We start from the raw sequence: 16,172 nt of genomic DNA on the forward strand, positions 1-16,172 counted from the left end.
CAGTCTGCGGGTGTGTTATGCTAACAGCATCATAGCATAGTCGCAACATTTAATCGAATTGAATTATAATCGGTGACAGACCTGACAGCAGTTTGTTTATGTGTATGTTTCGCAAATCTGCGCACGTACGCAGTTGCCACTTCGTCAAGTAATATTCATAGAAAAGATGTCGGAAGTGGAGGAAAAGGTATGCAGCTGTTCTACCTATGTCTGTAAGATGAGACTGAAATGAAATCAGATTAACCAGAAATGTACATGTATTAAGTATATTTGATTATTGTTCTATCCATAATGGCCCTGTTTTCCAGTTGTTCAACGAAACAGAATGGCTCTATACTGCCCATTGCTATGTGTTGCTAATTACTTTTTGCTACTTAATGTGGCTTGCTAAACTCAGACAGAAACCGTTATGTATATTAAGATAAAGTTGTTGTTTTTTATTGTTATTTCAGAGAGAATTAAGAAAACAATTGGGTTATGCACTGGTTTTACCTACCTACTGGTTCCCAGAAACACGCGATTCTTGTTACAGTGCGGAACTGCAGAGACGTAGACTAGCTGCTACATAATCTGAATTCGAGTTGGGCCTTAATGATCGAATGCTTTATGATTTCTATGACCGTGATGATGCCTAGCTTATCTCTATGGACAATTTGTTGGCGTTCAGCACTGGCAAACTGACTTGTCACTCTTGTTTCAGGGAAGAAAATCGAGTGAGGAATCTACAGATGATTCTGAGGTAAGAGGCATGGTTTCAGAGTTGGAGCAGTTTGAAGTAACTAAGTCTACACTCTTATGTTGTATCATAGAGATTGTTATTTGTGCAGTTTATGAGTTTGTGGCTGGATGTAGTTCAGAGGCGGACATCCCGGTTCCAAAAAGTAAATGTCCTGCAATATATTCTTACTACCTGTGCACTTAACAGGTGATATCACTAATTATCTGATCTACCTGGCTGCTAATTAGGATGAGCTAGTTTACTAAATGTTTGGATCAAATACTTGGCAGGACTTTTATTTTCTGAACCTGGGATGTCCACCTCTGGATGACATTATGTGACACATTTCTCCTTGGACTCCATTTTGTGCAACTTTATAACTGTATACAGTGAGTTTCCCTATCACATAATGTGTGTCACAGTGAACCACCGCGAGGTCTATATGAAGTGTTCAACTGTGAAGGGTTCAACTGTTGAATGAAACACATTAAACCTATTCTAGTCAGGTGTGGTAAAAGTAAAATACGTTTTTAAATGCCTAAAGTAGTTTTTCACACCATTACAACATGGATGTTAATAATCTCTCAAATGATTTATCTAGGCAATATTTGGTTCACTTTACTAACCAAGATGACATTCAGCCTCAGCAATATGAACCTCGGTTTGAAATCTAGTTGACATTTACATCACAATTTTAGACATAGCTTACTGACTTCCTTGTCAACTCAGTCAATTACAAAACTAAACAATAGCAATACAATAAGGCTAGCTCGGTTTCTCCCAGAAATAATTCATTGAATTTCTCTTTCATGTTATATTCATTTCTCCACACCCAATTAACAGGGAAAATCGAAGCAGATTATCTGCAATTAGGTGACACACAGGATTACATAATACATACACAGGATTATTAAATATAGTATGTGGATTCCAATGTAGCAGTGCAGTATGCCATATGTGTGAATCGGTAAATAAAATATAGCGTGTCAGTCTGCAGAGAGAGCTGCGCCTGTCTTTAAATGATCCAGGGAATGAAATGTCAAGAAGACGGCAAACAATTCCACCCGCTCTCCTTGAAGAGGGAAAAAAAGCTGCTCAGAATGAATAAATAAAAATACAAAATAAAATCTGGCCCAGCAAATGACATCTCTCTCTGGAAGTATGCTCCCTATCTCTTCTCCATGGGTAGCCCCACTACACACACACACACACACACACACACACATATCTATAAAGAGAGACAGACAACACGGACTGCATGATTGTACACTCACTCAGAGTGGCTCCCAGCCCCGTTTATTCAGAGCTCTATTGTCGAGCCATACTGTCTCAGCCCTCTCCCTCAATAGGCTTGTCAGTCGGTGGAAAAGCTGGTGTGATTTCAGCCCCCCACCCCCCACCCCCCACCCCGCCCTCTGTGGATCGCCTGGCACCTGCAGGAAATGTATTGTGGGTCTTCTTGTGCTTACCTTCTACAACACACTTATACACACTGATTGTCAGTGAAGAGTCGCCATTATTGGTCCGACAACAATAGACACTGGATACAGAGCCCAGTTGGTGTTTTCTTTTTGGCTGGTGTTGGAGCATTTGAGTTGTCCACCTGAAATGTTGGGGTTACAATAAAGATGTGCCATTGCAGAAAATAGGGGTTGGTGGGGGTGGGTGGGTGACGGTCACACATTTAGTGGAATGAGGAGCCAATCTTCTCTGGTGCTAGTGCGGTTATTAGTTTGAGCCTGCCTTCTGAGCCTTGCTTTTCATTGTGGCAATACAACACAGAGAGAACATTTTAACCAGTGAACCTCAGAGAGAGAGAGAGAGCGAGAGAGAGAAACACAGAGAGAGAGAGAAACACAGAGAGAGAGAGAGAGACACAGAGAGAGAGAGACACACACAGACGGACACAGTAACAGAATGTGTGTATGACAGAGAGATAAAGAGGAAAAAGAGAGTGAGGTGATGGAAGATATAATGCTGGCAAGAGAGAGAAAAGAGAGGGAGAGAGAGAGAAAGAAAGCAAGAGAGAGACACAGAAGTGTTTGGCTGGTCACACCACGCCTGGGAAGGGGCAATTAAAGCGCGCCCAGCCTTCATCCCACGCTCCCCAGGGCTCCAATTAGAAGCGGCAGGAAGGACAGCACAACACTCGTCCACAGCGTTAGCAACCGCGGCAACACTAACAAGAGGCAGAAATTATGGGATATGAAACGGAGCCATTTCTCTTCCGCCCCTTCCACTCCACCACCACCACCACCACCACCATAACCCACTCAACCCTCACAGTGTTGAAAGTTTGTTTGGGATCCCCCCCCCCCTACTCCATCCTTCCCCATTCCAACTATAATGGCTTTGTAGACCATGACAAATGTCCAAGCATTACAGATTTCACATCTGGAAGGAACAGGAAATGGCTTGGGGAGTTGAAAGAAGGGAGCTGGGAGAAACACTTTCTTTATCTAACTAGCCAGTCCTTATTATTTTATGTGGAAGATTAGGTTTCTGGGGGTTTATTTCTAGAAGTTTCCTCATCACAGGGGCAACTTTGCACAACCGTCCAGGAGGCTCTGATAAAATCAGCCTACTTTAGGAGCATTAAAGTGGTCAGAGAGAGGGACAGCATTTAAGGGAGAAAACACCAAGAAAATGCAGCATCACCTATTATGAGAATCCCAGGTCTGGGCTTTGCTGAAGTCAACACAATGCAAACCCTTTGGGGTGGAGTGTGAAACAGCCATAAAGGGATAAAGGCATTACTTACGCTAGGGAATGTGCAGCCTAGGGACAGATTTGATCGAGGTGCTTGGAGGAACAGAGTGTAATTCTGCTGTGGCATTGCTTGCCACTCGAGCTGGCCAGGCTACAGGGCTAATAGAAAGCCTAACTCTGAGAGGGGGGGAGAATCAACCACACAGGTCAAATCCAGAGAGGTGATCAAAGCATTGAGAGGTTATTTGAGAGATTGATGCCTCTTTCCAGGCCTCCAAAATACAGTATTAAGCAGGTTAAGTGGGTTGAGGTCAACGTTTTAGCTCCCTTTAGCTACTTTTCAATTTTCTTTCGCATTAAGATTTGTTGGTGCCTGGATTAGTTTGATCAGATGGAGCAACATGTAGGAGCAACCTGTCCCCCAAATAATAACAAAACACTGTCTGTATGTGGGGGACCACTTAAAGGAGGAGTTGAGCTACACATAAACATAAACAAACTCGACATAATCCATCATGGCTTACCCTACCTTTAAAACTGAATGGCTGCATTGTGACATTGCTCTTCTGAAGCTAAAGGTAAAGGTGACTAATATTTAGCAGACTCTTTTATCCAGTGCGACACAGACCCGCAATGGTGGGTGTGTGTGTGTGTGCGTGCGTGTGTGTGTGTGCGTGTGTGTGAGTGAGTAAGAGTGTATGTGTGAGTGTAGGTGTGTTACCCTGCCTTCATTTCTACCTCTCTATGTCCCTATAGGAGGAGGACAGCGAGGAGGAGCCTAAACTAAAGTATGAGCGGCTGACCAATGGGGTGACAGAGATCCTCCTGAAGGATGCAGCAAGCTGCATGACTGTTCATGATAAGGTATGAGAGCACCAATCCTTAAGCAGCTTGCTGTGGTCACCCTATCAATATCTACTGTGAATTTATTCCAATTCTTATCATCCCAGTCATTTATAATTCAACAGAAGGTAATCAAGGACATTTCGTAGAGTGATATAAAGTTTGCACACCTGTAAGTAAATCTATAGCAAATCTTTAGAGGACCAGAGTGGTCATCACGTGCACATGATTGAGAAACTGCATACTGTGGCCCTGTTGATCATTGATGCCTATGTTACCCAGTGTGGTACTGTACTCAGTACTGTGGTTGCCTCACGCATCCTCCTTTTCCTTTCCTTACAGGTGCGCCTGACTCATTTTTTTTTCTCCCATAATTCCACTCAGGCCAGCTCTGTTTCATCTCCTCCTCTTTCATAGTCTTATTTTCCGTCTCTGGTCAGACATCTTCTTTTCTCTGTCCACTCCCCCCTCTCTCTTTTGCGAAAGCTGCATTCATTTATTTTTCCCTTTTTCTTTCCCTTTTTTGTGGGGTGGAGGGTTCTGCGGCGGATGGCTAATCGCCATGGCACCGGGTGCACTCATGCACGGCCGCGCTGGAGGAATAGTCATACCTGGTTATGTCTCCTCACCTGATGTTTTATTAACCGCTATTGATTTTTATTCTTTTCCTCTCCACTCCCTGGGGATTCTCCTTACTCCTTTTTTACCCTCCTCTCTCTCTCTCTCCCTCTCCCTCTTTCTCTCTCTCTCTCCCACCACCTTAGCCACAAAAAAGCAACCTTGCACGAGTAAAAGGCACAGTGGGCCTGAATTTGCGATGAGCCCCTTCCTTTTCGGTCTCCTTCGATTGTCCTCTTCCTTCTCTCTCTCTCTCTCTCTCTCTCTCTCTCTCTCTTCTCCCTAACACACACTTCCTTCAGTTTGTGCACCCTCTCCTGCCCCCTCGCTGCACTCATTTCCTCGCCCTCCCTCCACCCCTCACCCCCCTTCTCTCTGCCTCACAAACATCCATCACACAAGTCTCTCTTCTCACTCACACACACACACACACACACACACACACACACACACTCCACAAACACATGGCAGGCGACGCCCACATTGGCCTAATGTTGCCTCATATTTTAAGTGCTCAAGAATGGGAATTTAATGTGAGCCCCTCGCAGCAGTAAATCCCTTTAAGGGCGACTGCGGATGGACGGCCCATGCCGCCCACTTATTTTTATTTTATTATTTATTTATTTATTTATTTGGGCCTGATTTTATTTGGAGGAGATTGCAGGAGGAGGTTCTGTTGGACATGCTCGGCTGTGCCTGTAAATATAAGCATTTCATTATAGACTGCACTGAAGCATGGGGTGTGTGTGTGGGGGGGGGGGGGGGGTACTTGCCACACCTAGCGCGGGAAGAACAGGCAGGGTGGGAGTGGGAAGAGTGTGTGTGCGCATATGTGTATGTGAGAGATGTGTGTGTGTGAGTGTGTTTGTGGGTATGTGTATATGTGTTGCATACATGTGTGGCTATGTGGACATGCTCTTGCTAGCTGAAATAACCGCTCCCAGTGTTTTTTTTGTTTGTTTTTTTTAAATCCCCTCCTTCCCCATCCTTGTGGTGCCCCCCGCTGTGTGTGAGGCCGAGGCAGAGCATTGAGGCTGGGTTTGAGGGCCATGTTGGGGGCCCAGCCTCTGCCCTCCACAGGGTGGACCTCCAGTGGTCAGGGGCATTAAACCAGCCGCAGCATGCGGTCACCGACACAATGGCATGCAGGTTTTGTTTGGTATTTGTTTGGTTGTTTGTTTGTGCGTTGGCATTTAGGTTGTCAGTAAAAAAGAAATTCCCCTCAGTTATTATGCGAAGAGCAAAGGGTGTACAAATCTGTTTTTTGATTTTCACTGGTCAGTTTTGCTGTTTGTATATCTAACTCACGTTTGTCAATATGCTTTTTAAATAAAGTGCACATTTTTGACAGAAAACACTCATAAACAGGCAAGGTGCAATGGGCAAGGTCCGTAGCGAATAAATTATGTTGAGGCACTTGATCCCCCCCCTCCCCCTCCTTAGAGGAAGAGAAAGTGGCATTTCACACAGGAGTGCACCGATAAATGGGGTTTTCCGTCCCCTCGCAATTTCACACTTTTTGCCCCAAGGGTCTAGCCTCCCCTCCCATCTCCACCTGCCCACCCACCCAAATCTCACCGCGAGCCTCCATCTCTAATCCCTCCCCGACGAAGCAAACCTCTTAAGTCTCAAATATATGCAAAATGCTGAACGTCTCCCAACCTAATTTGTCTAATATATCTCTTTTTTCTCCCCTCACTGCAGTTCCTGGCGCTTGGCACACACTTCGGGAAGGTTTACTTGCTGGATGTCATGGGAAATGTCACTCAGAAGTTTGAAATTGTAAGTTGTGGTTGGACTCTTACCAGAGTTTCACCTTTTCTCACCTTGGCCTAACACACTGTCTTTAACTTCCCTAAAGACACGTGAAGCTGCAGTGTAACCTTTCAAAACCTATATTGACTTTTTGTTTAGTTGTCAGTTATCTTGGTTTTTGCTTCAACTCTCATCTTTGAGTCATTGTTATCAAATTGGACAAAAGGACAGGTCACAGCAGAATTATGAGGAAGTCTTCGCATATTCAGCTTCACGTGGTGGTGTGGTTCTTTGTCGATGTTCGTAATTGACATGACATGTGGAGTTGTAGTGTAACGGAGCAGCCGAAGTGCTTCTGTGAGAGTTCTCACCTGCAGCACAGGTGTGTGGACGAGCCTGTGTGAAAGCACGTTATTTGTGCAGGCTTGTCTGTGAGTTTGTTCTGACTTCTCTGACACGGGCTTCACGACGCATCAAGTTCTCCTGGTCCGGCATGACTTGTCAACTCCTGTCTTTCCAGAGTTCGGTTAAGATCAATCAGATCAGCCTGGATGAGAGCGGCGAGCATGTTGGGATCTGCTCTGAGGATGGGAAGGTAAGTTCACTCTCTCTCTCTGTCTTTCTTGCAACCTCTCTCTCTCTCTCTCTCTCCCTCTCACTCACTCACTCTCTGGCTTCTTGACCTTCTGCACTCTGCCTTAAAGGTGACTGACAGCACCACTTCAAATTGTGCTGAGAAGGATGCAAGCTGCTTAGTGTCCACACTACAACAAACTGCATTTAACGTGCTATTCCAGTATCCTCTTTTAAATCCTCTTAAACCAATCAACAACAACTTCAACAACGAGAACTAATACACATTACATTTATATAGTGCTTTATCTAGATACCCACAGTGAAGGGGGGTTGGGGTAGCCCAACCCCCCCACCCAAATTCCACTTTAACAGCATTTTTTCAGCAACAAGAGCTTTTCAAGTCTAGGTTGTCCACCGCCGATGCTCCGTTTTGGGGTTATATCATCACACAAAAGTAAGGCCTTGGGAAACTTATGCATGTGTGTGCTAAAGAACCAGCACCTCCACCCATCCTCCCTCCCTCCACCTCCACCTCCTCCTCCCCTGCGATCTGTATCATGTTTCTCCCCCCTGAAATCCCCTCATTGATCTGTACCTGGCTGTTATCAGGCCTCGTCTCCCTGATTACGAGCCCCCTCCTGGGGTTAGCCTCACTGCAGATATGTGCACCCGATAGCGCCCTCCACTAGTCCCACGTGCACAAAACAAGATCTTGTCTCGCCCGACGCACCTACGCCAATTAAAATCGATGTGCTGAACATTGTCCGCTCTCATGCACTGTTAACCTTAACCCCCGATTGTACCTTAAACGCCGATGGCAGCGATAGGCCAAACGTTGCAGCTTTGAGAGGAAATATAAATCATGGAATCGCATAGAAGGAGGGAGCCTTTTAAAAAAAGAGTTCAACTTGCTTTTTTTTTTTTTTGGCCTCAAAATGGTGTTTATTAAAAATCTATGCAACTCAAAGGTAGACCCCTGCAAGTCACAGTTCAGGATTTTTCCATTTCTTTTCCCTGGGGACTTGGGGAACAGTGTGAGGCATATCTTTTTTTGTCTATGACCATAGGCATTTTGAGCTTGATTATTTTTTGAGCTTGATTTATTTTTTCAAAAGAGGATGACAAAAGGAAGCATTGTTCTCTTTAAAGTTACCTTTGGCTGGTGGGCTGGTCAGTGGGGCCAGAGATGAGGGCAGGCTTTGGGACGCCTCCTGTTCCATAATTGGCCGCTCAGTGGAGACCTTGCCACTTAATGACAAAACCCCTCCATGCTACGAGAAGGTGATGCCTCTGGCTAACAAGCGAGTTTTCCCCCTTCTAATGACTCTGAAACTGTAATAATGATGTTTGCACTTCAGGTTCACTATTGCTACACTCCTAGCTTTGCACAGCACTGCTGCACCCAATAGCGCCCATATTTTATGTCATCCATCTGTCTTAAATAGACCATGCTGAAAAGTAATGAGTCAGCAGCTGACCCACCTCATCATAACACTTCCTGCTCGTGTAAAACTAGCAGAGGCAAAAATGGAGCCAGAGTTATCTATGTTGGGTCAGCTATAAAAAGTATTTCAATGAGACACCCTCGATACCAACGTTTTAAAATATTCAGAGCACCCGTAGCCTGAACTTTACTGGGGAAAATGCACTATGAGCAAATGTGTGCCATCTTCAAGGGTTGCTTCTTCTTTTCCTCCAAAGAAAACATAATGATTTTTTAATCAGTAATAGCACTTTGGCATTGCGCTTGATATTACACACATTATTGGGTCTAATGAGCTATGTTGTCCTTGGTAGGCTATGTAGTTCATCAAAATACCCTTACCATATAGTCTTTGTTTTACCTAAAAAACACCTCAACATCAATACGGACACAGCACACTTTACCATTAAGCAACCAGATCCAATTTTGGATTGAGAGAATGGCCCATCACTGCCATAACATGTGTCTTATTCTTTCCTCACAGGTCCAAGTTGTTGGTTTGTATACACGGGAAGGTTTCCATGAGATCTTTGACTGTCCTATAAAGGTATGTCATTTGAATCCAAGTAATTAAATTTTTTTATGCCAATTACTGTTAATTCAAAGGTAAATAAAGGCAGTTGTCATACCTGACATTCAAGTTAGTCCATCACTTGTTTTTGAACATATTCAGACCCATTTTTGAAAGGCAGTGAGAACAGAATAGTGTTGTACCTCAGCTTTGTTAAGGGGCCGTTGGCATGGCCTACTGATGTCCACCTACCGTACCGTGTCTCTCTCTGATCTGTTCGTCTTCTCTGTAGGTGGTGGCTCTCCATCCGCAGTTCAGCAAATCAAACAACAAGCAGTTTGTCACCGGGGGCAACAAGGTGAGTCTGAAGACCATTCCACACCGTGTACCTGGGGAGCATGGAAGCTCTCATGTTCTAACAGCAGGGATCAGGGGTGGTAAACTCTGCGTTTTCAGTCCACAGTGGCGCATTTTCCGAACACTCATCCACACAAATGTGTACACTTGTGATGTTTGCATGATCCCTCACAGCCACTTCAGATGGATCTTTCTCTCTGGCCAAAGTGATGCCTGCTTTTTTTTCCTGCTCCCCACCACGGTGAAGGCTTTATCTTTGTGGAATTTATGTTGGGGTACATCCACTGTTTCACATTTTCCCTCCAATTTCTGTTTTTTTTTTTATTTCTCCTTTATTGTGAATTGTTCTCACTTTTATTCCTGTCGGGAGACGTGAAAGGCTCTTACCATGTCGTCCTCTCGCCAGGGCTGATCTTTTAGTGAGAGTGGCCCATTTTCCCCAAAGTGCTGTTCACCAGAGAGGTGTTGTCTCTCGAGCACAACAAATAACAGTCATTACTCAGATGACCCCGTAGTCTCCAAACATGTAGACCACACTTCATGGCCAGATTCTATACAAATAGCAGGTTGATTCGCATGGATCTGCAATTCAGCCCGAAAAACGCCAAAGGACATCCTTGGACACTACACTCACAGTTTATTCATAGATGTATCATTCTTTTGGTTTCTGTCTTTTCGTCCCCCTCTCTAACTGTGTCTTCATTTTATGGTATAAGTGCAAATGCGGTTTCAAAGCACGGTTGTATTTTTATAGAAATATAAGCTTGGTCATGTTAAAGCATTAAACTTGACCATTTTTGGTATATCCTGGTATATCGTCTTTAGTCATGGGCCCTACATGGTAGCACATGAAGACATTCATTCAAAACATAGATATGTTGCCAAACTTGATTGAACACATTATGTAAGTTTTGACTGGTTTTGATGAGGCAAGCCCTGTATTGAGTCCTCATCATATCAGAGGACAACCCACCTCTCAACCGCTGCCTTGCCCCATACCCCATACCCCCTCCCCCCCCCACACACACACACACACACACACACCCACCCCATCCTGCTGCCCCCCACCTGCCCCACACTCCCTACCCCCACCCCCACCCCCACCTCCACCTCACGTGACGCGCCTTGAGTCCTAATGAAAGCCCCTCAATGAGCGTTCCCCGAGCCTCTACTCTCAGCCGCTACCTGATTCCAGTCCCCTTCCTGCGGCTTAAGGCTCCCATAATGCACCCTCGCCACGAAAATCAATAAGGCTTCGACTGAAGACACATCTTGTCAAAGGCAATTCAATTCAGTCTGCACAGGCCCCACCGAGTGTCATCCCCTTCATGCTGCGTGCTGTGATCTGTTAACATAAGAGTAGAAAAAGAGTAGAATGGAAGCCACATTGAAGGGTCTTCCATTTTCAGTTCTTTTGTTTCTTTCTATCTATCTTTTTTTTTCTCTCAGTATGTTCCACCCGCTCGACTGTAATAAGAGTTTGTGTGTGTCTTTGAGAGGTGTCTTTTCCATTGTGGCTGTTGTCATTTCCGTCAGGATTTTTCCTCTCGTGGGTGAAGTAGACATTATCATAACCCTCTTAACCCTCACCTCAAAAGAAAAAGAGGAAAGAGGCTATCATATGTCTGGCTTCTCAAAGTGTATCTTAAGATGGTAATGCTTAAAGAAATGAGCGCTCACTAAACAGAGTTTCTGAAGGGGGCTACAATGACGTGAAAAAAAAAGAGAACACCTTCAGGAAATTTAAGACGCATACTGTACATTGTGGCACTGGCATACCACAGTCCAAAGAGACTGGATCCAATTTCTGTTAATGTGTAATAGAGAAATACTTCTCTTAGGATCAGAGAGTGTCCCCAATTTGTGTAATGTCTCATCCAGCTCTTAATTAAAAGCTAAGTAACCTAATATCTGTCAGCGCAGCGACTTTGTGAAGACGGCGGCATACCACACTTTATCCAAGGGTTTTATTGACACGCGATACAAGAGGAGTTCTCTTGTTAAAAGCACTTACCGTTCCATTTGGGTAATTAAGACACACTTGTCCAAAATGGATTTTCTGCCTGGAGCAGAGGAGAGAAACCGCGCCTGAGAAACCCAGTCGTCCGGTCGTCCGTCAGCTGTGCTCTACTGCCCTCTCATGGTCAAAGACGGTCATGTGGCAAAGCAGCATCAAAATCACTTATTGTACATGGGAGATGTACAGGAGTTTTTTTGTAGCTAGCTATTTACAGATGGACATTTTGGTGACTTGTTATTGCTCATAGCTGATTTTAAATGTATTAAAATGCTTTTACTCTCATAAGCAATTTTGATGATGCTGTGGCTTGTTTAAAGAGCTTGTTTTAATGAAACACTATATCACACAAAATGCTTTTAGCATTCTAACTGCCCCTGTTTTACTTTGTCCTTCTTGCAATTGGACACTCATTAATGCAACTCTGTCTGATGATTGTATGTTAAAGGCTGTAGATACTTGGTTAATGAAGTGACTTTTGTATGTACAATGTGTAATCTAATGGTGTGATTGTGTCAAGCTGTGTTTTACTTAAAATTTCCATCGCGATGAATAAAGTATCTATCTATCTATCTATCTATCTATCTGTCTAGCTGCTGATGTATGAGAGGAATTGGCTGAACCGCTGGAAGACGTCAGTCATCCACGAGGGCGAGGGTAGCATCACCAACATCAAGTGGAGAGCCAACCTCATCGCGTGGGCCAATAATGTGGTACGCAGGGCATGGTCACACATCAGAAGAGTGCATGTGCTCTTAAAGGAAATATATTCAAGAGAATATTTACAAAGTTAACAAATTCTGGGAGAAAGGGGTGCATCCAAGTACGTTTCAAATATTCTAATCCAGAAGATTTGTTGAAGAATCATTACTGTAAGAACCAAGTCAATGTTGCATATTTACTTCATACCTGTACTGGGATACTATGTATGTGTAATGTATGTATATCCATCACAGGGAGTGAAGATCTATGACTTAAGCACTAAGCAGCGTATCACCAACGTCCTGCGGGACAACACCAGTCTGCGGCCGGACATGTATCCATGCAGTCTGTGCTGGAAGGACAACGCCAACCTCATCATCGGCTGGGGCTCCTCTGTCAAGGTGTGTGTGTGTGTGTGTTTTCATGTTCTGTATGAGTGCCTTGAGTGCTATTGTAGCATATTGGGTAGGCCCAGCAGCTGTGTGCTATATCTGTATCCGTCAGAAACTGTCTAAACTAAGACTGTGATGGGGCGTTCTTAACAAAGCACTTTTAACAGCACAACTCTAATTTTGTCTCTTGTGAAGATATGTGCTGTGAAGGAGAGAGACCCCACTGAGATGCGAGACCTGCCTAGCCGCTACGTTGAGATCGGTAACCATCACTCACAGTTTTTTAGACTTTTGGGGAACGTGGAAAGGCTAATGGAAAAAGTGATAAAGTAACATACCTGTGTGTCTTGCGTTCCAGTGTCTGCCTTTGAGACCGAGTTCTTCATCAGTGGCCTGGCCCCGCTTGCTGACCAGCTTGTCACCCTCTATTTTGTGAAGGAGGCCTCAGAGCACATGGTGAGTCCAAACTATAAGTCAGAGTTTATCAATGTGATTGAACATCAGCTCCAGAGATTAAATACAATACAATAGAATCATTCCATGTAGTGAAATCATCTGTCTGAGTTGGTGTATCAAAATGTGTTTGTGTGTGTTAGGAAGAGGAGTTCCGTGCGCGGCCACGTCTCGACATCATTCAGCCGCTGCCGGAGACCTGTGAGGAGATCTCGTCTGACGCGCTTACCGTCCGCAACTTCCACGACAACGAGTGCAGGGACTACCGGCTCGGTAGGGCAGCACGGCAGGGCACTTAGATGTGGACCAAACAGGGATCAGGACCCTCTGTGGCTACTAAAGAAATATGTCAGCACAGTTCTAACATGGAGATATATCCATACTAGGGCTGTCAATCGATTAAAAAAAATAATCTAATTAATTACATACTCTTTGATTAATTAATCTAAATTAATCGCATATATAATTTTTGCTGAGAAAGTATTTTAAATATTTAAATTCAAATGAATCATTGAATAATCAGCATTAGCGACATTAAAGTTCAAAAACTCTTTTATTATTATTTTCACTGTTCAAATAATGGCCATAATAATCTATGATATGACCTAATATGCTGAGGAAATAAATGCAAAAGTGCTTCGGGAAGAAGTTTTTTTCACATACAAGGCATTTCAGGCCACAGATATAACCTAGGGGATGAAAATAAATGAACACTCTCCTCAATGTCAACACTATTTCTTTCCATTGATGTGCGACTTTAGAGTTGACAAACTCCGGTGATATGCAAATTCCTTGCTGCAGACATTGCAGAGGACTTTATTTTAATCAACACTTTATTTTTGTCAACACCATCAGGCCGTTTTTTAAAAGTAAATGTTCGAATCAATGATCTAGGCAGCACATTTTCTTCTCTCTCCTTCATTTTACAGTAATGGTTACTAACTAGAACGGCTCGGGGTCAAAGGTCATACAGAATCGATTAATCTGCGTTATTTTTTTTAATCAGTTATTTTTTCTCAAATTAATTAATCAGTTATTTTGACAGCCCTAATCCATACCATAAAAATAAAGATCCTCAAAGCGGTAGGAGATTTAATTGTAAACCATAGTGGCAAATGCATCGACAGCTACATCTGCAAATTAGTTTTTAATGTAAAGAAATGTACATAGTAAATGTAAGTATTTGACATCTTGGCCACATATCACCACCACTTGAAAAGCACTTAAGAAAATATTGGGCACTAATGTAAATGGAAAAGTCTAATGTCTAATTGAAGCTTATTTAATAGTAAGGCAAAATCTTAATTCTTAGTTTAAAGGAGAAATTGGGCGAGTTTTCACATAGATTGGTTTTTACCTAGCTCTGGTACAGAAAAAAACGAAAACAATCGGTTTTACCTAGCTCGAGTTGCTACAACCAGGCAGCTACAGCCCTACACTCTGGGGGCGTGTAAATGGGAGCTCACGGACATGCCCCCAGAGTGTAGTGCTGTAGCTGCCTGGCTGCGTTAGCTGCTGGCTGTAGCAACTAGAGCTAGGTAAAACAGATTTTTTTCGGGTTTTTTTGCACCTACAGTACTCGGTTACCTCCATAAAAGGAGATCTATGTGAAAACTCGCCCGATTTCTCCTTTAATACCAAAAATCTACATGTTTGTGTTAATACACAAACATCAGTGGGTCAGCTCAGTGTTCCAAAAAGCCGCACAGTAACTTTAGTTCAGACACACTTTGCTCTTTGAGTGACTGCACTTTGCCCTTCACTTAAATTAGGGCCAATAGTGTTTTGACACCACTAGTTTTAATGAGCCTGAGTGTGCAGTGAAGTGACCTTGAAGTGACCTCTCCGAGGACTCCTCTCCTCCCCTGTGTCCACAGAGCACTCTGAGGGGGAGTCCCTGTTCTACATCATCAGCCCTAAGGACATCGTGGTGGCGAAGGAGAGGGACCAGGATGACCACATCGACTGGCTGCTGGACAAGAAGAAGTATGAGGTGAGTAGAGAGGAGGCAGGTGTAGGGAAGTACAGTGCCACCATGTTGGCTTACAGTGCAGGTGATTTCAGAAATATGTGGAGGATGTGGCAACGTCTTATGCCTTTTTTTTACTGTAAATAAGACTGTTGGGTACCATTAAGACAAACAGGAAATACTAACCTGATTGTTTGTTTCCTCTAGGAAGCTCTAATGGCAGCAGAGATCAGCTTTAAGAACATCAAACGACATGATGTCCAGGTTTGGGATGATTCACTTTGTTACAGAAGTAAGGTTTTCCAGGATTGGCATTCTGTATAACAAGGCAGCTTATCCTTTGACTATTCTTTTAGAAAATTGGGATGGCATACATCAATCACTTGGTTGAAAAAGGAGACTATGACACAGCAGCCAGGTATTTGGAGGATTTGGGGTTTCCTTTCAAAATATACTGTACATGTATATTCATACATATGTCCATATATAATCTAAGGAAACATATAGGGTTGCATACTCTAAATTTTGTTTTTGTCTGCTTGTCTTGCCATCTGCTTACAGGAAGTGCCAGAAAGTCTTAGGGAAGAACATGGATCTCTGGGAGAATGAGGTCTACCGCTTCAAAACCATAGGCCAATTGAAGGTGAGTTTACCTTCCCAGGCATTAAAATCACTTTTGGTGTCAAGGTTATAAGCTTATCAAGTAAAGAGAATTTTTACATAATTTTGGAAAGATTCTGTTATTATTTCTATTCTGCTTATTTCAGACACTAATAAAAAAAAAAACAGTCTTGTCTCCCTTTAGTGTGAATCTACTCTTTTGTACTTTTTTTATACCAAAACCCCTCCTAACCCCCATGCAGGCGATCAGCCAGTACCTGCCCAGAGGAGACCTGCGTCTCCGGCCAGCCATCTACGAGATGATCCTGCACGAGTTCCTCCAGACTGACTATGAGGTCTGTAGGACCATACTCATTTGACCATACTCATTAAAAGTAATTTGCCTGAACATTTTCTGAACAAGACCTTACTGGTACAATGAAGAGCTGTAAACGGGTGTGCAGTAACA

The 16,172-nt window shown here is 43.6% G+C and overlaps 1 protein-coding gene across 1 annotated transcript in view; it reads left to right on the forward strand.

Annotated features, from left to right (window-relative positions):
- vps41 (VPS41 subunit of HOPS complex) overlaps positions 1-16,172 on the forward strand; it is a 23,357-nt gene continuing 7,185 nt past the window's right edge. Inside the window, exons 1-17 of the mRNA XM_076290955.1 lie at positions 1-187; positions 701-739; positions 4,184-4,291; positions 6,593-6,670; positions 7,164-7,238; positions 9,187-9,249; positions 9,506-9,571; positions 12,181-12,300; positions 12,544-12,690; positions 12,877-12,943; positions 13,040-13,137; positions 13,278-13,407; positions 15,012-15,127; positions 15,311-15,367; positions 15,460-15,521; positions 15,665-15,746; positions 15,967-16,059. Coding sequence (XP_076147070.1) covers positions 167-187; positions 701-739; positions 4,184-4,291; positions 6,593-6,670; positions 7,164-7,238; positions 9,187-9,249; positions 9,506-9,571; positions 12,181-12,300; positions 12,544-12,690; positions 12,877-12,943; positions 13,040-13,137; positions 13,278-13,407; positions 15,012-15,127; positions 15,311-15,367; positions 15,460-15,521; positions 15,665-15,746; positions 15,967-16,059 — 1,422 coding nt within the window. The 5' untranslated portion in view covers positions 1-166. The remainder of the gene's footprint in view (positions 188-700; positions 740-4,183; positions 4,292-6,592; positions 6,671-7,163; positions 7,239-9,186; positions 9,250-9,505; positions 9,572-12,180; positions 12,301-12,543; positions 12,691-12,876; positions 12,944-13,039; positions 13,138-13,277; positions 13,408-15,011; positions 15,128-15,310; positions 15,368-15,459; positions 15,522-15,664; positions 15,747-15,966; positions 16,060-16,172) is intronic.

Source organism: Alosa pseudoharengus, unplaced genomic scaffold (genome assembly GCF_046254945.1).
Source record: "Alosa pseudoharengus isolate Yale_2024_CS ecotype anadromous, Long Island Sound unplaced genomic scaffold, YU_APseudo_1.1 YU_APseudo_1.1_scf_18, whole genome shotgun sequence".
Taxonomy (NCBI): Eukaryota; Metazoa; Chordata; class Actinopteri; order Clupeiformes; family Clupeidae; genus Alosa; species Alosa pseudoharengus.